This window comes from Scylla paramamosain, chromosome 24 (assembly GCF_035594125.1).
Source record: "Scylla paramamosain isolate STU-SP2022 chromosome 24, ASM3559412v1, whole genome shotgun sequence".
Taxonomy (NCBI): Eukaryota; Metazoa; Arthropoda; class Malacostraca; order Decapoda; family Portunidae; genus Scylla; species Scylla paramamosain.
In genome coordinates this window covers 13,035,828-13,057,408 of record NC_087174.1, presented here as the reverse complement: position 1 = coordinate 13,057,408, position 21,581 = coordinate 13,035,828, and the positions used below count along the sequence as shown (strand labels likewise).

General features: G+C 42.3%; 4 protein-coding genes across 7 annotated transcripts in view; 3 read left to right on the top strand and 1 right to left on the bottom strand.

The window, feature by feature from the left end:
• Positions 1 to 821: 821 nt before the first annotated feature.
• Positions 822 to 13,798, top strand: LOC135112919 (tetratricopeptide repeat protein 19 homolog, mitochondrial-like). 4 transcript variants are annotated; one of them, XM_064027876.1, is made up of 6 exons: positions 822 to 2,267; positions 4,891 to 5,101; positions 8,827 to 8,916; positions 9,193 to 10,365; positions 10,656 to 10,836; positions 11,640 to 13,798. In XM_064027876.1, exons 4-6 carry the CDS (start codon positions 9,919 to 9,921, stop codon positions 12,245 to 12,247), a joined length of 1,236 nt encoding a protein of 411 aa, XP_063883946.1. In that variant the 5' UTR covers positions 822 to 2,267; positions 4,891 to 5,101; positions 8,827 to 8,916; positions 9,193 to 9,918; the 3' UTR covers positions 12,248 to 13,798. The 4 variants fall into 4 exon arrangements, 2 of the variants coding, with proteins under 2 accessions (XP_063883946.1, XP_063883945.1); XM_064027875.1 differs by lacking the exon at positions 822 to 2,267 and having other exon boundaries at positions 3,365 to 5,101; XR_010274612.1 differs by lacking the exons at positions 822 to 2,267; positions 9,193 to 10,365; positions 10,656 to 10,836; positions 11,640 to 13,798 and having other exon boundaries at positions 2,562 to 5,097; positions 8,827 to 8,966.
• Positions 8,224 to 9,796, top strand: LOC135112523 (haloacid dehalogenase-like hydrolase domain-containing protein 3). The gene is made up of 3 exons (XM_064026938.1): positions 8,224 to 8,243; positions 8,827 to 8,916; positions 9,193 to 9,796. The coding sequence occupies exons 1-3, from the start codon at positions 8,224 to 8,226 to the stop codon at positions 9,794 to 9,796; spliced, it is 714 nt and encodes a 237-aa protein (XP_063883008.1).
• Positions 13,106 to 15,390, bottom strand: LOC135112920 (NPC intracellular cholesterol transporter 2 homolog a-like). Its single transcript, XM_064027877.1, has 4 exons — positions 15,201 to 15,390; positions 14,354 to 14,458; positions 14,021 to 14,199; positions 13,106 to 13,260 (listed from the first exon to the last, which is right to left on the bottom strand). Exons 1-4 carry the CDS (start codon positions 15,373 to 15,375, stop codon positions 13,177 to 13,179), a joined length of 543 nt encoding a protein of 180 aa, XP_063883947.1. The 5' UTR covers positions 15,376 to 15,390; the 3' UTR covers positions 13,106 to 13,176.
• Positions 15,391 to 17,808: 2,418 nt separating this feature from the next.
• The window catches only part of LOC135112522 (mucin-5AC-like), a 96,109-nt gene continuing 92,336 nt past the window's right edge, over positions 17,809 to 21,581 (top strand). Inside the window, exon 1 of the mRNA XM_064026937.1 lies at positions 17,809 to 17,898. The gene's annotated coding sequence lies outside the window, so the exon portion shown is untranslated. The remainder of the gene's footprint in view (positions 17,899 to 21,581) is intronic.

Below are 21,581 nucleotides of genomic sequence, written 5' to 3'. Positions count from 1 at the left end.
AGAAGTCAAAAAGGATCATCCAAAACTGGAGAATAAGTGTATTGAAACCTCCCTCTTGAAAAAGTTTGAGTCATAGGTAGTGGTGCAGCTTAGTTGAGAAACACAAGGAGCTCTCCCTCCAGGTATATGTAGACTTAGACCATGTAAGATAAGTGACACCCTTTCCACTGCCTTCACCACTGGGGCTGTGGTGGTGATGGCAGACATTTGGCAGATGTGGTAACCTGCAGTGGTGATGGCAGACAACTGGTTGGCAGTTGTGGTGAGTAACTTGCAGGGGTGATAGCAGACAGCTGGCAGATGTGGTGAGTAATTTGCAATGGTGATGGCAGACAATAGGCAGGAGCTATGATGAACAATGCAGTGGTGATAGCAGACAGTTGGTTGGCAGGAGTTCTGGTGAAGACAGATAGAATTGATAGGAGTTGTGATGAGTTAACTTGCATTGGTGATGGCAGAATTTTTGGCAGGAGTTGTGGTGATGTGGGAGGTTCATATTTTGCGGCTATCCAGCTCACTATTTCTTTCAACCTGGCACTCGTATCCCATTCATTTACTGTATTCTCTTTCATATATCATCTTTATTTTATCCACACCAATCATCCAATGCAGTCTTGATTCCCTCACGATCTCATTCATCCACTTGTAATTTATTGTCCTCTTCTACACTCACCTATTCTTTTCATTGTATTTATTTTTACTATACCAAACATATCCTAGATGCTTCCACTGATAACTTCCAGAAGATTCTCAGATGCATTTGGATGAAGCTGGTGGAACTTGTGGTTATAATAATCTACCTACTCCCACTGGATGAGGCGTGACCGCCAGGATGGGCAGGGAGGTGGTTTAGCCGTGTGTCATCGCGAGGGTCTCCACATGGACGCCCTGACAGTCAACACACTGGACGTGATGGAGATGATGTTTTTCCGTATCATAATGCTGACAGGGGCGCCCTGCTGCTGTGTGTCATGTACCGACCTCAGTGGCAGGGAAGAGAGCCGCTCAACTACCAACAACCTGGACATCATGGCGGCTCACAACTGTCAGAACGTTGTGATTGTGGGTGACCTCAACCACAGCATTGTCTTGAGGGCATTTACTGAGCTGACAGTGGTGCAGGGACTTCACAACCATGTTGACTTCCCTACACATCAGCGTGGAGGATCTCTGGACCCTGTGCTAGCAGACTTTGCAGGTGACTGTACAGTGCCGCCCACTGGACTTCGTGGGCACCTCTGATCACCTTGCCGTCCTCTCCACCATTAACCTCGCCCCAGCCCGTGAGGAGGAGCAACACAGGACCATCTGGCTGTGGGACCGCGCCGCCTGGGAAGCTGTGAGATGTGCCCTTGGGGAGATTTCCTGGGACGCGGTGCTCACCGGCGAGCCGCACAACAACGTTAACACCCTCACCACCATCCTGCAGGACTTACAGCAGCAACACGTGCCGCACAGGACCTACGCAACGAGTCCAAAGGACCAGCCTTGGTTCGGATATTGTTGTCGTGCTGCTGCTGAACGCAAGTACAGCACGTGGCAGCGCTACAAGAGGCGGCCCACCCAGCGGAACAAGGCCTTGCACACTGCAGATTATTTTTTATAGTAGCAGGAGAACAGATTAGGAAGAGATTTAATTTTGGAGATGAAGTCCTTTCAAGAATGCATATGCTGGAGCCAGCCAGTGTTCTAGGCATCTAGGGCAAAGTGCAAGAACAATGTTTGGTGCCCCTCGCGACGCACCTTCCCAGAATCATTGCCCAGGATGATTCTACCCTCCAGCAACTGGACGATGAGTGGAGGAGGCTTGCCGTAGAAGATCTGCCTGAATCCATTACCAACATGGCGAAAAAAAGTGGACAAAAGCAATTACAACCAGCCTGATAAATTTTGGTGTGCCATAAAAATTCTGGAGGATAGTGATGGAAACCCCAAGTTTAAGCTTGTTTCAGACTTTTCACTAGGATGTCTTTCTTTGCCTCATGCTAATGCTGATTGTGAGCGCTGCTTCTCTAGTGTAAACCATGTGAAAACAAAACACAGAAATAAGCTAAAAACAGAAACCGTAAGAGACATCATCCTAGCGAAGCAGTGTGTTGCTTCCACATCCAGCAGTGACTGTACGACCTTCCAAGCCACCAATCAAAGTCAGTGATAAAAAACATGACATCAAGAGTGCTATATTCCTTCAATGAAGAGAGTGCCGGGGCTGCTGACGACGTGCCGGATGTATATATAGAAGAACAAGACCAGTAATCTCCTACATAGTAAGTAAACGACTTAACGAAGTGTCCTGTAGTTTTTTCTCCAATTATTAATGATATGTATTTAGGAAAGTGTTTTGTTTTGTTAAGGGCATTGTTGTTTTTTTCATTACTCTCTCTCTCTCTCTCTCTCTCTCTCTCTCTCTCTCTCTCTCTCTCTCTCTCTCTCTCTCTCTCTCTCTCTCTCTCTCTCTCTCTCTCTCTCTCTATATATATATATATATATATATATATATATATATATAACCTAAATTCTGCTGTATTTAGAAAGTGGCAGTTTTGCATAATATTTGAAATAATTACATATGTACGATAATTTTACCAGAAGTACAATAATTTCAACCTGTGTAGTACGATAATAGGGCCAAAACAATCTAGCAACGCTGACTAGTGATGACACGAACTGTTGACTGTTGAGTGAAACTTTGCTGGGCGAGGCGGGAGCAACTCAAAGGTGATCTCTGCTGAAATTTGTCTTGTGTTTTCGTGTTTCATAGAGAAACTGGTGCTTATAACTTAGTAGTTCATAGAGATTACTCTAATGAGTGTCTGATAGTACTAATTATTTCCAGGATTATCGATAGTTGTTGCAGATTATTGTAGTTATTGGTTGCTGCGAATGCTAGCTGCTATGTACCGTCGGCTATTATGTACCGGCTCCTATGAACCACTGCTTTGGCTTATATGTACCAAACAAGGCTGCTACATACCAGCTACCAAGTAGGGAGATAAAAATTAATATTGTAAGAAAAAAGTAATAAAACTACATTAAAATATAAAACACGAAAAAAATGAAAAAAAAAAAAATTAAACTGTATTGTCAACTAATACAATTAATTAATAGAATTCGGCATACACTGATTTAATACAGGCTTAGTCCTCAGCATGATCCATGAGTTCAGCACACAAGTTAAAAAATGCATCAGTTTTCTCTCTCTCTCTCTCTCTCTCTCTCTCTCTCTCTCTCTCTCTCTCTCTCTCTCAATAGTTACACGGGTTTTCAAGAGTGTTTTTACGGTTCTAGTGACAGATTAACATAGTTTCTACATTACTAACAGGAGAAACTTGCTTTTAAAAGGCTGTCATTGAAGTAATACAGTTTTTTAAGGGTGTTTTTACAGTTCTAGTGACAGATCTACAACATTTCTATATTATTAACAGGAGAAACACTCTTGAAAATCCTGGTAATTATCATTTTGGCTTTGAGAAACAGTCGTGAGGAGGGAGAGAGAGAGAGAGAAGCATTTTAGTTGAGCCTATCGGAGTGGCCAAGTGGATATGGTGATGAGATGGCAAGTACAAGCTCCAAGTTCGCTTCCCCGCGGGGTAATATGTATATTGTAGTTGTTATGAGTGAATCGGCAGATGAGCTTGAAATTTTGTTGGATGTAGTGGATGGCTATGGTAAGGACTTTGGAGTAAGGTTTAGCAGTGAGAAAAGCAAAGTAATGATTGTGAATAGGTCAGAGGATGAAAGTAATGTGGTATGGAGACTTGGAGAGAATGAGTTGAGACAGGTGCAAGAATACAAGTACTTAGGGATGTGGATGAGTCCTAGTGGGTGTGCAAAGGCAAAGAATGAAAAGATAAGTATGGTAAACCAGTGGGTAGGTCGATTGGGAAGCGCGGCAAGGATGAGAGCAAGTAAGTATGATGTGTTGAGAGAAGTGTGGAAAAGTGTGGCTGTGCCATGTATAATGTATGGTATGAATGTGATTGTATGGAATGAAAGTGAAATTGATAAGTTAGAAGTGGGCCAGAATAGAGTAGCAAGGATGGCACTGAGTGCACCGAGGTGCACAGCAGTTGAAGCCTTGAGAGGTGACATGGGATGGAGCACCTTCAGAGAAAGACTCACAAAAGCCACACTTAGGTACAAGATTAGGCTTGAGAGAATGGATGATGCAAGAATAGCAAGGAAGGTGTACCTGTGGAATGAAAGTGGAAGCAAATGGAGGAAGAGATGCATGAGAATGACAGACAGGAATGGATTGCAAGTTGTGTGGGCGATAAGAATGGCTGGTAGGAATCAAAATGAGCGTGAATGGGTGGTAACAAGAGGAGGCAGAGTGGGAGCCGAATGGGATGTGAGAAAATGGAAGAATGAGATAGACAAAGAAGTGAAATGTGTGGGACTGAATGAATGGAAGAATGAGATGGAAAGAAAGAAGACCCTGGAATGGTACAAGGAGAAAGAGGCCCCGAGGTATGAAAGGTGGTATGATGGAAGCCTGGGCGGTGATCTTCTCTTCCGAGCGAGGGCACAGTGTATGGATGTGAATGCAAGGAGTTACAGGTGGTCTGAGTCCCGCAGCAAAGTGTGCCAGATGTGTGACATGGGAGAGGATGAGACGGTGGAACATGTGGTGCTGGAGTGTGTGAAGTATGCCAGAGACAGGAATGAGATGATGCAAGTGATACTGACTGAGTTAGGGCATGATAGGAATGAAAGAGTGGAGAAGACGGGAAAAGAGTGGATGGTGTTGTTGCTGGGACTGTGTAGAGAGGCGAATGAAAGGATGATTGAGGCGGTGAAAGAGTTTCTGGAGAGAATGTGGCGTGCCAGGTGTATGAACAATTAGGATAGAGGATGCTGTTCGTTTCTCTTTTTTTCCCCTTTCTACAGGAGTTGCCGATCCAAAGGCCTGGCTCAGGAGTGATCCTGTGCCACCTGTACCATCAAGATCAAGATCAAGCGCTGATCCTGTGGAGGCGGAAGCCGAGACGAAGGCAAAACGAGACTCACGATAGGCACCCTGATAGAAAGGCGGGGTAACATACACTCCGCAGCTGAACAAACTCTACATTTCTCCCTCCTGTTTGTGTTAACCTCGTAAGTAAGTGTTTCTATTGAAGATACACCAACCGCCCTTCACTAGAGTATCCTTAGTGGTATTATTATATGTGTATGGGAGGTGAGGACAGGGCGGTGAGATGAAGCAAGGGCCCCGACCTCAATGTTTTGGCACCGCCGGGTAGAGGCTGCACTGGGGACGGGCACGACAGCTTGTGACCTATATTCTTATCTCATAATGGTACTGGTGCTTGCTTTGTCTTCCTACCAGCATGGGGCTTACCTTGTTTTTGTTGGTTATTTTTTATCTGAGGAGTGGTGTACAATATCCAGAAGGCTTAGGAGATCTTTGGGATGTTCTTTAAATTTGTGGTGCTTGAGGGCAGTTTTGCTTGTGACCTGTATTCTTATCTTATAATAGCACTGGTGTAAGCTTTGCCTTCATCCCAGGAGGGGGATTACAGTGCTTTCCGTGATAATTAGCCATATAATTTGAACTAAAATGTGTATAGCATTCCAGGATCTAAAGAAGGCATATAATAGGGTGGACGGAGAAGAGCTTTGGGACATTCTTAAAATTTGTGGTGCATTAGGGCAGTAGTTGGAAGGAATTGGGGTTCTTTATATGGGTGCAAGTGCTTGTGTGAGGATGAAAAAAGGATTGAGAGAACTTGGAGAGTCACTGGTAGGTGACAGGTAGGTGGTAGTGGATAACAGACCAAGAGCCCCTATCACCTGGCAACTCCTCACATCATCTCAGGTTGTTACTCGTGTTTGTTAGTACAGGGAATAAATACTTGTATGTTTATTCTCTCCCTGTATAGGTATATTATGCAAAAACTTGCCGTGTCCTTGTGAATTTGTTTATGACAAAAAATTCTGCATAATAGAGCATTTATGAATAATTCTGCATAATCTTAGTTTGGTAGTAAATTTTTATTTAGCTATATCCTGCAGTCAAAAGAAAGAATTTTTCTGACAAATTTCGACATGTTTTGAACTAATAGGAAAAAGTTTTCTCTTCATAATGGTGAGGCCTTACCAAGTAGGTAATGATCAGCTGAGTCACTGAGTCGCAGTAATAAGGTAGGGTGGTTGTACTTAATTAGGGCATTTGCTATGGGCTGAGTGATCGCTGGCTGTTTTAATGTAGGTGTCAGTCAGCGTTCCCGCAATTCTCTGGAGGAGCACATTCTAAAACTGCGTCTCATGATACATCTTGCTGCACTGTACTTAAATGCTACAAAATATTGATCCTAAGTGTTTACGTTAACAGTATCCAGAGGATCTGGTGATGCACACTGTACAGAACAGTTATTATAAACTAAATGTAACTAGCCTCTCATTTTTTTCACATTTATTTCTAGTCTGCTACATATTTAGTTTGAAACTTTTTTCACTGGTTTCTACAGTTTTATCTGGCAACTCCCCAAAAGAGTTGAGGAAGTATTATTTGTGCTGATGGGATATTGTGACAGCTGAAACTGCATGGAGACGAAATGACTGGCCAATATCAGATATGCTATCTTCTCCAAAACACCCGATAAACATTGGGCGGGAGATATGAGTTTGTAGTGCTGTTGTAAAGCCCCAGTCTATATATGTTGATTGCATGAACATATCAAGAAAGAAGAACCAAGGTGTGAAGGGATGGGTTGTATTACCAAAGAAGAAAGCAGCAACTGAGGGAAGACATTGGGAGACAGGTTGTAAACAGACAAGTGGCAACTCAGGGAAGATGTTGGGAGACACAATGTCAACAGACAATCTTCACGAGTGTCCTGCTAAAATTTGGCATCAAAACATGGTTGTCTCTTTCATATGTGCCGGGATTTATACACGGGTATGTTAACTGTATAACTTAAATGGATAAAGTAAGTTGATATAGAGAGGCATAAAATAAATAGCATTCATCCCAAGGTGATGATTCATCCCAGACCGGAGATAATGTGCATAGTATTTAGCTTGTTTTGCCATATTTCTTGTTCTCTGCTTGATGATGGTGGCTAAAAATATTCCTAATATTTTATTAGTTAGTTTGATAACACACAAATGACATGATTTTTTTTTTCCAACTGACCACCTTTTATGTATAAATTTCAGTAGGCTGGTGAATCTTGCAGTTTTTCCATACCATAGTGAACATCCCAGTTGTGGTTGACAGGCAAGGTGGCTAGTGAGGTACCTACCCCGTACATCTTCATGAATTAATTATCATCTCTGCACACCTTAGGCACTTCCCAGATAACTGATTTCTGGTGTCATTGCATTTTTGGACAGTACATTCTCTGTGACACATAGAATACATTCTTTTTAGCATGATGCATAAGAGTTTCAGCTGCATCACCGATGTCTACAGTTCAGATTAGGAGTGAGGCAACATCCAGAAAGGATGAATGTAACAAGTGATCTGCCATCTGCAATTATCTCATGACAGCCAATCAGTGTTTTCTCCTCCAAGCATTGCTATTTTCAAACACTATTTCATCAATTTTTGTTTGTATTCTTAGCTTAATTTTTGTATGGAGCACCTCATTTTTTACAGAGCATGTTGTTCTCTGTGTTGGCTTAATTTTTGTATGGAGCACCTCATTTTTACAGAGCATGTGTCTGTCATTAAAAATCGTGCTAAAATGCTTGCATGTCCATGTGAGGAGGATTAGTGCTAAAGGTCACCTAGACCAAAATATTGTTGTGAAAAATTGCTTAATGTGACTGCACTTCTGTAGAATCAGTTTAGATAAAGCAGGCTTTATTGGAATTTTATATTTAACAATATAACATTTTATCATGCTTATTATACCAAGTTCCATGTTTTGTTTTGATATGCAGTGCTTCTTAAATGATTAAAGTATAGATTATAAACACTTAATTTCTCAGATGATTGCTGTTCAGTTTTATTGAAGTGAACTCCTTAGTCATATTCAGTTTCAAAAGAAAACTAAGGTGCTGCAGTGCAAAGTAATTGTAGGTACATTATTGGTGATAGGAATGGATGAAGGCATTGTGTCTCATGACAGCAACATTAACAGTAACATGAGGGGCAGGAACAAGAGTGTTAGTGATGATATTAGTAAGTACCATCTTCCAGAAGTGTACTTGTGAACTGGCAGTGGTAACTGTTTCAGGAAGTACTGAGTGATGTTGCGTCTCATAACCCTTGACATGACCAACACCATCCTCAAGTGAGTACGCCCTAGCTGTACACTACAAGGTCATTAGACACTCACCTCCCTGTCTGCCTTGCCTTTGCCCTCCTTTTGTCATGTAAAGCCTGTCACCCCAACAATTCTTAAAGTGTTCAGATGACTTGCTTAACATGAAGAAAGATTCACTCGAGGTGGCATGGACATAGTTCATTAAGATATGCTATTTATTTGTTTAGTGCCTCTAGACACAGTCATTTATGAATTTCTAAGACATTGGTGTTACTGTATGATACCATTTGAAGTAATTTACTCAACATGCCCATGTGCAAGTGTGTTTGATAACTGATTTGGATCTGATCTGGAGAGGCATTCTAGAAATAATAATAATTTTCAGATATTATCTGGCTTTATTTCTTCTGTCTGCTTTTATGATCATATTGAGACATTTTCTGCTGCCTATATTGGCAAAAAATAACAAAGTGCAACATGAAATTATTTTCTGCAAGAAAGACTTGATAAATTGTTGCCAACGACAATAATTTATGTGAATCTGGCAGGAGCACAAGAGTCAAGCAAGTTTTTATAGATTTGACTGATGTATTGATATTGTCATTTCAAGGTTTCGGAAGCCTCCTGGAGAGCAGTATGCAGCTGTAGCAAGACTCTATGGACTGGACTCAGATCCTCTAAAGCTCACTCAGGCCTTCAGGTGTGTTGTGTGTGTGAGCAGGAAAAGCAGGCAGAGGGGTAAGGAGGTAAGACCACATGTAGTGGATGAAATAAAGGAGTAAGAATTCTGTCCTATTCTCGCTCCATGAAGGGAGTTCACAAAGAGAGTGGGAGTATCTCAAGTTTAGATGCAGATGACAAACATGTAGCATTTGCTGTCTTTCTGAGTTTGAATATTGACATATTTATTGGTTCATGAACATTAAAGATATGTCTATTTCATGTGGTGCATCTTTATTTTCTTTATTCCTCATAGGTTGAGCTTCAAACAACTTGAAAGCGAGGCACCCAACTTTGGTGCAGGAGGCATTGGTTGGCAGAAGTGGTGGCTGGGTGTGGTGAGGCGCACCTTCACATCTGCTGGCTGCCCTGCTGACAGCTCCAGTCTTGACACCATTGGCCACCACCTCATCAGACATTTCTCTGGTGGAAATGCTTATGAGCTTTTTGATGGCAGCACTGCACTGCTAGAGGACATAAGAGGGAGAGGTGCTGTGCTGGGTGCTATATCCAACTCTGATGAGAGGTTGGAGGGTATCTTAATCCATCTGGGAGTGAGACATTATTTTGACTTTGTCCTCACTTCCTATGCAGCCAAAGTTGCTAAGCCAGATCCCAGGATTTTCCAGCAGGCATTGTCATGTGCAGGTAGCAACATCACCTCCTCAGAGGCGCTGCACATAGGTGATGACCTGCAGCGAGACTACCTGGCAGCCCGAAGGTGTGGGTGGCACAGTGTGCTGGTGTCCAGCCAGCTGCACCAGGTTTGTCAGGAGGCGGGGGTGGCTGTGGATGGTGCCTCAATGGTCACCTGCCTCAAAGACCTGCATTCACTTCTAGACAGATACACAACAAGCTAAAAGATCTACAAGCATCTCCACTAATCTGTACATAACTTCATTGTGTGTTCTGTACCACAGTGAAATAGTACAGTATCATCATCATCATCATAAAGCACAACATATTACAGTATATATTTAATATGTATTTTACATCACCAATGCCTACTTATTTCCATATTTTGAGAGTGGCATCAAGGGGTCAGGTGTACCTTGAACACACTCTATCACAGAGGCTTGCCTACACCTTAAGGGGTGTAGCAAGCTCTGCTGTGAAGGAAAAGCATCCTATATCAAAGAATAATTTTATTATTGAGCACGCCTTTCATGAAAAAGAAAATTACAATTATGGTAGTGGTAGGAAGTATCTATTTGAGAAAAGAAAGTTAGCAGACCATTCATGGACTCTTGGGCCAAATAACCTGAGGTCACACACAAGTGGTGGTGAACACACTGGCAGAGGCAGGCATGGGTGGAGCTTGGCCTCTGCCTTAGCTCTCAGCATCTTCAGCACCAGGCCTGAAGGGGAGGAGGAGAAAAAGGAGTCAGAGCTCATCATTATGATCAAGCGAGGAATACTTGCCCTGAAGGTAAGACATGCAAATCGTACTTTGCTAGTGCAGTCATAGGCTGTGATGCTGGCAGCTCTTACTCTAAGTTATAGTAATTTGCTACAAACTAATGTAGTATTTCCATTGCTTGAATGAAGATTGTGTTTGAAAATAAAGTGACAAGGTTGTTCATGAAATATTTATATGATAAGCATTTTGTTAACTTGTAATATTGATATAAGAACTCTTGATTGAGGTCATGGAAGGAGCATGTTATGAGGGGAGGCTGGGACTTATGGCATCTGCTCACATTCTGTGTGGCCTTGCAGAGTGGTGAGCTGAAGAAGGCTGAGCAGCTCCTTCATGTGGGGCTCAAAATGGCACAGGAGACCAACAACCAGCAGGCAGTGACCTATATCTTTGACCTGCTGGCTAACCTGGCGTACCAGAGGGAAGAGTACCCCAAGGCGGAGCGGCTCTTCAAAGATGTGCTGCAACGGCTCCTTTCAGGTGTGTGCAGTTCACCTATAATTGTCTACTGAAATACTGCTAAGCTACTGTGGTATGGCCCATATTCAGAAATGCTTTGCCTTCTCACCCTGACAATTTTCAAAGGTTGTAGAAATGATTACCCAGGTTCTCAAGAGTATTTCTCCTGTTTATAATATAGGAATCTTGTTAATCTGGCACCAGAACCATAAAAACACCCTCAAAACCCATGTAGTTTCAACTAGGGCCTTATGAAAGTAATAGGGGCGTGGGAAGAAGCGTGTTCTAATATTAGGTTACGTCCTTAAATGTGAGCATATTCTTGGTTTTGACTAAGAATGACAATATTGATTTAATATTAAGAAGATTTGGGTGTGTATTCATGTTGCTCTATTCATGTTCTTGCACTTGTGGTTGAGGGGCATCCTCTGTGTGGCTTGGCCTAGCACTAGGGAGCTGTGTGTGTGTGTGTGTGTGTGTTTAGAGTGCCTGTTAGTAGTACAGTAAACCTAGTTTGCTGGAGTTTGGAAGAGAATTGAAAATATCTTGTCTCTCCAGTTTGATGAGAAATCTCTTGGTATTGATGACAAATTATTGGTTGTAAGTTGTGATTTTCATGTATGTGAAGTTACTGTTGTGTTTGACTGTTGTGTTTGACTGTCATGTTTGTACAGTTGAACATCAGTTTAGTCCAAAGTAAGAAGCATGAGAATTTGTTTTTTGTTACCATATTTATTTACATGAATGTCAAAGAGTGATTTGACAAATGCCTGTGCAGCAGTAGTTATGAAACAGTGGCAAGCGTTGTGTTTGTGTTCCCATAGGTGGCATGGCAGAGGACGACAACGCGGTGGTGGAGATAAGCCTGAAGTTGGCCAGTGTCTATGCCTCGGAGGGGGACTATGAGAAGGCTGTTCAGGGTTTCCAGTTCTGTATTGCAACCCAGGAAGAAAAGATAAACAAGAAAGGAGAAGCCGCTCTGGATGAAGACACGCTGCTGCTGTGGGCCATGAGCATGGACTGGTATGCTCGCTTCCTCCTCAACCTTCACAAGTTTGAGCTGGCCAAGCAACATTTCCTTAAGGCCTATGAGATGAGTGCCCGTGTTAATGGTGTGGGACACTCCCAGACGGCTGTGCTGCTCAATGACATTGGCTCGGTTTGCTCCCTTCAGAAGAATTACACAGAGGCAATAGAGTACCTAGAGAAGGCCATCACTGCTGCCCGTGAGGCTCAGAGTTCTGAAATTGGCTCCTTTTATGTTAACCTAGGCACTGTGTATCTCCAGCAAGGTCTGCATGGGGAGGCCAGGAGGTGTTGCCGGGAGGGTCTGACTCTCTCCAAGAAAATGAACAATAAGGATGGTGCAGAGGAGGCAGAGATTTGCCTTGCAGAAATTGAGAAGGTGATTAAGGAAGAGGAAAGAAAATAGATGTATATAGCTTCAGATTAGGAAAGAAAAGTTGATTCACCACTTATACTGAAATTTACCATCCCTTTGCATAAATTTAGAGTTCAACCATGAATGGTTAGAAATACTGCTAAGCTACTGTGGTATGTCTTTAAATGTGAGCACATTCTTGGTATTGACTAAGAATTACAAATTAATTTAATATTGAGAAGGTCTGGATGTGTATTCATGCTACTCTTTTCATGTTCTTGCACTTGTGGTGGAGGGCCAGCCTCTGTGTGGCTTGGTCCAGCATCGGGTGTGGCTTGGCTCAGCATCAGATGTGGCTTGGCCTAGCACTGAGTACCACAAAGCAGTGGGGATAAGTGGAGTTATGCCTGAGTTTTTGTTGCAGAGAATCTCGTTCATGCCGTGATCAGCTACGTACATGTGTTGTCGGCAGCTGACTGTTGACACTAACTTTGATCCATAATATGCCTTAATATTGTTAGCATTTAAATATTCAGATTATTCTGCATTGTTGAAAATAAATGGCTGTCACATTTTCTTTCTAGCAAGTATGTGTTATGTCTTCAAGTAGAGCAGCATCACATTATTTACATGATTTTTAATGCTGGTCAATATGATGGAAATAATCTCAAGCTTTTATTTATCACGCCTCACACTTAGAAGTGAGAAAGAGCCAACAGAGGATATGTGGACTGATATGGTAAGTTGAATGGCCAATTGTTCAAAAGATACTAGAAGTAATTAATTTTGTTCTCACAAGTAGTGTTGAAAAAAAGATTGAGTGATTAAGATTGCAGCATTTGTGTTCATCATGTGATGAGTCATCAAGTATTTCAGCAATTATTGCCTTGATAGGGTTGAATATTGTTATTTGTACAGTATTTATTTATTTGCAGTTGTGTCAGACAGGTAGAGTAATGTATAGAGAGGCAGGAGTGCTGTTAAACAACAGTCGCAGGAACAATGAAGCAGATGGTAGTCTTCCCGGAATCAGCGACCAGCTTCCAGGTAACAATAACACTCACCTGTCAATGCAAGAACAGATATTAGCAGCAGTGGGTTTTACTGTCAGGTTTTTAAGTTGTAGATTCCATGTACAAGTTCTCTTATAAACTAAACTTGTAATGATCTTTTTTGCAATACTTGGAATTAGAAGTGGAGATAATGTTTATTCTCTGTATGCATCCATGAGGCAGCTCTTCATATTATTGCTTATTGATCAGATGTTTTCCTTGATTGGGATCAGGGGAGACATATACTCCTCAGAAACTGATGGCAGCTCTTGTATTGAGGATATCAGATGCTATTTGTTTGTTACTTGTGATAAGCTGTGTCAGTTTGCCTCAAGGACAGCTCACTATTTGTAAAATCAGTAAAAAAACAGGTTGTAAGTTACAGATAATGTGCCATTCTGGTGAAGAGATGTCTGTTGTGAATTTACTGACTAGTCAAGGCTCTCTGGATTGGTTGTGGTGCAATTCAACCCAAATTGTATCATGAGGGATACTTGGCTTGGATTAATTACTTGTACTGCACACACTAACAATTAAAAAGACATTTTTAGTAATCTAGTTTCAAATGCCTGGGTGGCAACAATGTGGAGGTGTGGAGAGAATGTTGCTTCTCAAACTGTTGGTGCAGATGATGATGGTAAGAAGTAGTACAGTGCTGGTGATGCATGTATAGGTAGAGAATTATTGTAATCCATTGATACTGTACATCTCGTTGCTTGTATGGTGACTGAAGTAGTGAGATATAGCAAATGCACACAAGGATTGCACTCACGGGTGGGTATGACTTAAGGACAGGAGCTGAGGCTTTGTAGTGGCTCTCCTCCCCAGCCTCCAGGGGGCAGCTTCCCTTTGTGAGGTTGTCACAGGCATTAGGGTCAGCACCCGTCCATGGCACCTCTACCCCAGCGAGGGTTGCCGTGACTTTGGTGGTGAGCTTGCTGGTGGCTTCATCTGTGAGGAATTTGTGATTGGAAAATGTGCTGAAATCCATCTAAATTTTCCAATGCAATTCATTACTGAAATATCCAGATACTGTACTAGTTTGTATGTGATCAAAATTATATGTAAGACTAACTATTGCAGGGCTTGAAGGTCAGATACTCACTATTCTTCAAGTCAATGTCCACTGTTATATTCGTGCCTCGCTGGAAGTGGCAGGGAGGCACATCACAGCCGGTGATTATCAGGTTACTAATGGTTGCAGTGGAGCCTTGCAGTTGCAGTGCACATTTTTAGTTAGAATATATGGACTAAATAAATATTTTAACCTATATAGAAGAAGGAATCTCCAAGTCTCAAACAGTGGTGGATTTGTGGTATTTGGTGACCTGGGCCGATGGGAATGGAGGATCATAAATGGAGTCTGATTTAGTTGTCTTTCCTATGCATTATGTTAGGGTTAATTTGTAAGTCATTTCAGTACATGCAAATGAGCAGTAATGTAACATCCCATATAGTGCAGTGCTCTTGTGGGAAAGCAGTGTCATACTAGTAGCTTCTCATGGCTGCCACTGGAAAGACTGTGAATGTTTCTCTTCCTTGGAGGGAATGTAAGGAAATCTATATATCTATCTATCTATGATGCAGGCAATCCCACATGGAGTGGCCTAGACAAAGCACATGGATTAGGAAAAATGTCATTGGGAAGTGGAAAACAGCCATCATCATAATAAGGGAAAGTCAGTGATATGGATCTGCATTGTGTGAGTTCATGTGTTAACCAGACTGCCTTCCACTATGAAAATGTCAAGTAAAAAGTCTGATATGAATTTGAATTACCTGAGCTCATGTATTAACCAGCAGACCATCTACCATTATGAAAACAGTAAAAAATCAATATGAATATGAGTTATTTGAGTTCATGCAGTAACCAGACTGTCTACCGTTATGGAAACGTAAAGAATGGTTGACTGCACATGGGAAATTAAGCTGCTACTGATGAACACCCTTACCACAATCCTCTACATTAGTGGCTGCAGTGAAGGCCAGGGCAGCAGCAAGGAGAAGTAAACAGAGTGCCATTGTGTGAGTGCTGAGTGTCGAGGGTTGTGCTGCACTTATATCATGGGAGTTTATTGTGGGAGACTCAACATCTGCTTTCTCTACAGCTGTGTTCACACCCACCATTTCTTAAGTAAGGTGAATCAAGGTGAGTAGGTCAGTGGTAATGTTACCAAGGATAATAGGGTTTGTCCAGAATTCTTGAGTGTTTATAATGATATTTCAGGAAATTTTTAAATGTTTCTTTGCCTTTATTGTGACCGCTTTTAACTTGACTGGCTCTAGACAAAATTTCTTTGGGTTTTTGAGGGCTTTTTTTTTATTCCAGTAATAGTTCAATAGGAAATTTTGCACTATCAAAGAGAGAGAGAGAGAGAGAGAGAGAGAGAGAGAGAGAGCTCTGTATACCACCATTATTCTGAAGGAAAGCTTTACAGTTAATCAAGAATGTGTAATGTAGTCATACTTGACATTATCTTTTCCCATATGATGATGAGTGGTGTCTGATGATGAATTGCATTGGTATTATTATTATTATTATTATTATTATTATTATTATTATTATTGTTATTATTATTATTATTATCATTATTATTATTATTATTATTATTATTATTATTATAATTATTATTATAATCATTATTACTATTACTATATAGATTACTGCATGAATTTATTTAATCTTAACTTTTATCAAGAGGACTATCAAAACCCAAAATAAAATCCGCTCTCTCTCTCTCTCTCTCTCTCTCTCTCTCTCTCTCTCTCTCTCTCTCTCTCTCTCTCTCTCTCTCTCTCTAATTCCAGTTTCCTTTTTGGGAACGGCGTTATGCGGTTTTTTTTTTTTCTATTTTTTTTGTTTATTGATCACCGATATATATATATATATATATATATATATATATATATATATATATATATATATATATATATATATATATATATATATATATATATATATATATATATATTATACATCTTTCATCTCGCGTTGTTGCATTTCCTCTGCCGTGGTGAGTGAAGTTGGTGCCAAGCAGGTTAGCAAGATGCAGCGGGATGACAGCTGCGCCGCACCTACACTTCTTTAAAAAAGCACTACGGTAATTGACGTTGCACTGGTTTTCAAGTGTTTTCATGGTTCTAGAGACAGATTAACAAAATTCTACATTGAACATGAAAAACACTCTTGGGAACCATGCTAATTATCTCTGTTGCCTTTGAAAACAGTTGTGGTGAGAGAGCAAAGCGCTTCAGAGTACGGGCTTACGTATTTCGACAGGTATTTCATTATTCGTCTGTTTCAGTGTCAGAAGGCAGCCACTTTACCTCATGACGTGCAGTACTGCTTAGTTTTCAGTTGTAACATTTCTACGTATTGTTTCAGATATACGAGGTGAAGATTTGTAGAGTCAAGTAAGGATATTCTCCGAGCCTTTTCTCATCATCAACATTAATGCTGCTACAAGTCGCCGTCTACTGCAAGATGGGTAAAAGGATATATAACCTCCTTGATCTGCTACTCACATTACAGGTTAGTGTACCACAAGTTCTTCATATCACTCTATCCACGGCTCATGTTCTGAAAGATTGTGTTAACCACTATTTAGTTGTGACGCCAGTGAGGGAAGTGAAGATTTAGGGATGAGACGTGATGGATCTTGAAGACATAATTGAGCCTTCCGTGACATCTTTACAGCATCTTACGAGCAGATAGACACTGGCCAGCCATCCCATGTATGAATACCATTATTAGTAGACAGATAGATATAATTGTTATGGGAGATGTAGCAAGAACCACATACTAGTCAGAACTAGACGGAAATCATTACTATGGGAAATGTGGCATGAGTGACGTCCCTTCAGTCCGTTACAACACGAACAGGTAGACACTGGATAAATCTCGCATGTTTAACGCCGTATACTAGTAAATACTCAAAGAAATCATTGTTGTGGGAGACGCAGCAAGAGTTATGTTCCTTCTCCCCGTTACAACACGAACAGGACATCATAACCTATTCTACATAAGTATACATTACTTGGACAAAATTAATTTCCCGTGTAAACGCTATAGCCTATACTAGCAGAAGCAAATATAAATAATTGTTATGGGAGACGTACGTAGCAATGGTGGTGCTCCTTCTTTCCGTTACAACACCTGTTCGTTTCTCCACTGGCGTATGGATAAGGAGGGGAAGAAGAGCCTCCCGGCCTGAACCAGCATCCTTATCGGGTCAGCAGTCTGGTGGTGCCCTTGACCGCCGCGCAAGGCAGGCTGCTATTTGCTACCTGGCAACTTCCCAGGTTAACTGACCGTCCAACTAGATATTCCTGGATCCAGACGGCGCTTATTCTCAGACATTTTTAAATACCTCCGGTCAATAGGGTTACTTTTTATAGACGCTTGAATACGACCTCAGCTTTGATTAGCTCGAGAGAAGCGACTGAGGGCTTAAGTGGGAGGAGAGAGAGAGAGAGAGAGAGAGAGAGAGAGAGAGAGAGAGAGAGAGAGAGAGAGAGAGAGCGCAACGGGTTATGAATGGAACACAGGTGGTGGTGGTGGTGTGGCGGTGGTGTTACGGGCACGCGGCTGGTTGGATCAGTGCAGCTTTGGCAGGTGGAGGGAGTAGGTGCGTCTGGTGCTGCGTGTCCGTGAGTGTGCACGTGTTTGAGTTGGTGTTGTGTTGCGGCCTGGGACATTCCTCCTGGCGAGGCGGGAGTCCTGGCTGGCCTCGGCGTCCATGCACCGCCTTCCCGCCCGCCGGAGTGAGTAGCGGGAGGGTAGATGAGGGCGGGAAGTTAAAACAGGCGGGATGTTTGAGGCGTCCAGTGGAAGTGTATAAATTTGTACTCTCCTAGTCTTCTTTTTGTCTTGTGTTGAAGCATTGAGGTGGTGTTATCGGAGGTGATGTCAGGCAGTGGTGGTGCGTCCCCGTGTGTGGAGGTGGCGATGGTGGTAGTAGTGTTAGCGGTGGTGGTGGCGGCAAGTCCGTGAACCTCTTCAGGTGTTGCTCACTCGGTTACTAAGTTCAGGTGCAACATCCTCCATCACTTTTCCCAGGATGATAAAGAAGAGAACACTATTCGACTTGTATGTGGAGGAAAGAGGAACATTGAAACTGGACAATAAGGAGCAAAAGAAATAGTAATAATATTAAAAAAGCTAAACGAATTAAAGTAAGAGATATAAATAAAAATATCTCCTGTAATGATAATGATGAGAAGACACTTTTAACTTGTACAAGACGAAGAGGTAAACTGAAGACCATAAAGACGTTTTAGTGTATAAACAGGAAATGAAAAGAGAAACGAGTTAAAGCAAGAGATACAGATAAATATTACTTACTCAGTTACTAGTTTAGTTGCCGTATTCCCCATCACCGGGAAGATGGACAAATAAAATAGACAGTAAGGATCGTTTAGTTTATGCAGAGTGGAAATGAAGAGAGATGTAGATAAAAATTACTTACAGTAATAACAGAGAGAGAGAAAAAAAAATATACAAGACGAGAAAAGGTACAAAAAACAAACAAACAAGCCATTACAGACCTTCAGTTTATTTAAAGAGAGAAAAAAAAAGGCGAAACGAGTTAGAAAAAGAAATATAAATAAAGATAATTGTCGAGTCGTAATGACGCGTGCCACGAGAGACAGTGATTGAGTTTGGCAGTGACTGAATGAGAAGGACTGAAAATGACTGACTGTTTTAAAAGTATGATGAATTTGATTGTTACCATTACTGAAAATGACATGGGAGTATTTAGGGAGTGTGGGTAGAGTGGAGCGAGTGGAGGGCAGTGGTGGGGGCGTGGGGTGGAGTGGAGGAAGTCTGGATATAGTGGAGGGAATGTAAGTGGAGTGAAGGAGTGTGGGTGGAGTGAAGGGAATGTGGTTGGAGTGGAGGGAGTGCGGATGTTGGTGGAGTGGAGGGAGTGTGGGTGGAGTGGAGGGAACGCAGACTCCCTCCACTCTCTCTGTATGGAGTGGATGGAAGGCGTGGAGGGAGGTCATACAGCAGGGAGGGAGGGCGAGGGTCAGTGGAGGGAAAAAGAAGGGAGCGTTATTAGAGTGTCAGGCAGTACGACACGCAAGGCTACTGACGAGGTGCCCTTCCCTCCATTCCCTCCCTCCATCCCTCACTCCCTCCATTCCGCCTTCCCTCCTTCCCTCCCTTTCGTCCATCCTTCCCTTCATTCCTTCCACTCATTCCATCCATCCCTCAGTGCCTCCCTCCTCTTCTTCCTTCCCTTCCTTCCTTCCTTCCATCCATCCCTTCATTCCTTCTTCTCTCTTCATTCATCCCCAAGTATTCCCCCTTCCCTCCCTCCCTCCCTCCCTTCCATCCATAACTTCCTCCCCCTCCATCCATCCCTCAGTATCTTCCTCCCTTCTTTCCTCCCTTCCATCTATCTCTCCATAATTTCCTCTACATCTATCCATCCGTCCCTCCCTCCTCTCCTCCATCCCTTCATTTGCTCTCCTCTCCTCTCCCTTCCTTCGTGCCACTCTCCCGCGTCACTCTCCCCTGTCACTCTCCCCTGCCCATTACGTTGTTTGCCTCATTAAAAAAAATGTACATGTTTCTGTGATTCGTTTCCTAGATAAAGTTTACGTGTGTGAGTGGATGCGTCCGTGATTATGTATTGTTGTTGTCTTTCTGTCTGTCTGTCTGTCTGTCTGTCTTTTCTTTCACCCTTTTTTTTAGTGAATGTGTGTGTGTGTGTGTGTGTGTGTGTGTGTGTGTGTGTGTGTGTGTGTGTGTGTGTGTGTGTGTGCGTGTGTGTGTGTGTTTCGTATTTCTTTTGTTTGAAATAAGTTTGGTCTGGTTTTGTTTTTTCTTCTTTTGTTGTTGTTGTTGTTGTTGTTGTACTACTACTACTACTACTACTACTACTACTACTACTACTACTACTACTACTACTACTACTACTACTACTACTACTACTATTACTACTACTACTTTACGTAAATACAATAAAACAAAACAACAACTTCCTCTTGTTCTGTGTGTGTGTGTGTGTGTGTGTGTGTGTCCCACGTAACACGAGAACCAATAAACTGTTGAAAGAAGACTCACGCAAGCAGGATGATACACACACACACACACACACACACACACACACACACACACACACACACACACACACATGCATGAGAGAATTAACAATAAGAAACAGGAGGAAGTAAGAAGCGAGGGGAGAGAGAGAGAGAGAGAGAGAGAGAGAGAGAGAGAGAGAGAGAGAGAGAGAGAGAGAGAGAGAGAGAGAGAGAGAGAGAGAGAGAGAGAGAGGGAAACACTTGAAAGGGTGCTAAGCTATAACGAAAATAGATGAGAAATAAACAAAGGAAACAACAGAATAAGATTGAATGACACAAAGAAAGAGGGAAAAATACAGGAAAAAGGAAACACGTAGTCATGAGGAAAGAGGAAAAGGGAGAGAAAGGAGGGAAAAGGAGGAAGGGAAAGTTTTAGTTATTGTTTCCTCTATCTACGTGTTTATCTGCTTGTCTGTCTATCTTTTGATCTCCAAGAGGAAAGATTGTCAGTTTCTCCTCTCGTGTGAGTGTGTGTGTGTGTGTGTGTGTGTGTGTGTTTGACTCTCTCTCGCATTCATTATATCTTTCTTCTTTTCTTTTTTCTTTATCTTTTAATTCCTCTTCCTTCCTTTGTCTAATTGCATGTCTCTTTTTGTCTGTCTCTCCATCTGTCACTGTGTATATCTGTCTGTCTGTCTGTCTGTCTTTGTGTTCGTTACTGTTTCCTGTTTTCTGTCTGTCTGTCTGTCTCTTTTTGTCTCTGCTTTGCCTGTCGGTCTGTCTGTCTGTCCCTCTGGTTGTCTCTTTTGTCTCTGTATCTGTCTGTCTGTCTGTCCATCTGTCTGTCCGAATGTCTATTTTTCCTGTCTCTGTCTCTTTTGTGTTTTCTGTCTGTCTGTCTGTCTGTCTGTCTGTCTGTCTGTTTTTCTGCCTTTAATTTCCTTTGTGTGTGTGTGTGTGTGTGTGTGTGTGTGTGTGTGTGTGTGTGTGTGTGTGTGTGTGTGTGTGTGTGTGTGTGTGTGTGTCTCTGTCTGTCTGTCTGTCTGTGTATCTCTCTCTCTCTCTCTCTCTCTCTCTCTCTCTCTCTCTCTCTCTCTCTCTCTCTCTCTCTCTCTCTCTCTCTCTCTCTCTCACCGGGCACCGGCTCCTCGGGGTCAATACAGTGGCGGGGAGGAGAAGGTCAAGGAGCGCCGCCCCCCGCTCCCCTCCCCCTCTCCCTGGGCTTTTTAAGGGGGGAGGGGTACCTTTTGGGAGGTGTAATTAGGTGATCCCTCCCACTCCCCCTCCCTCTCTCTGTC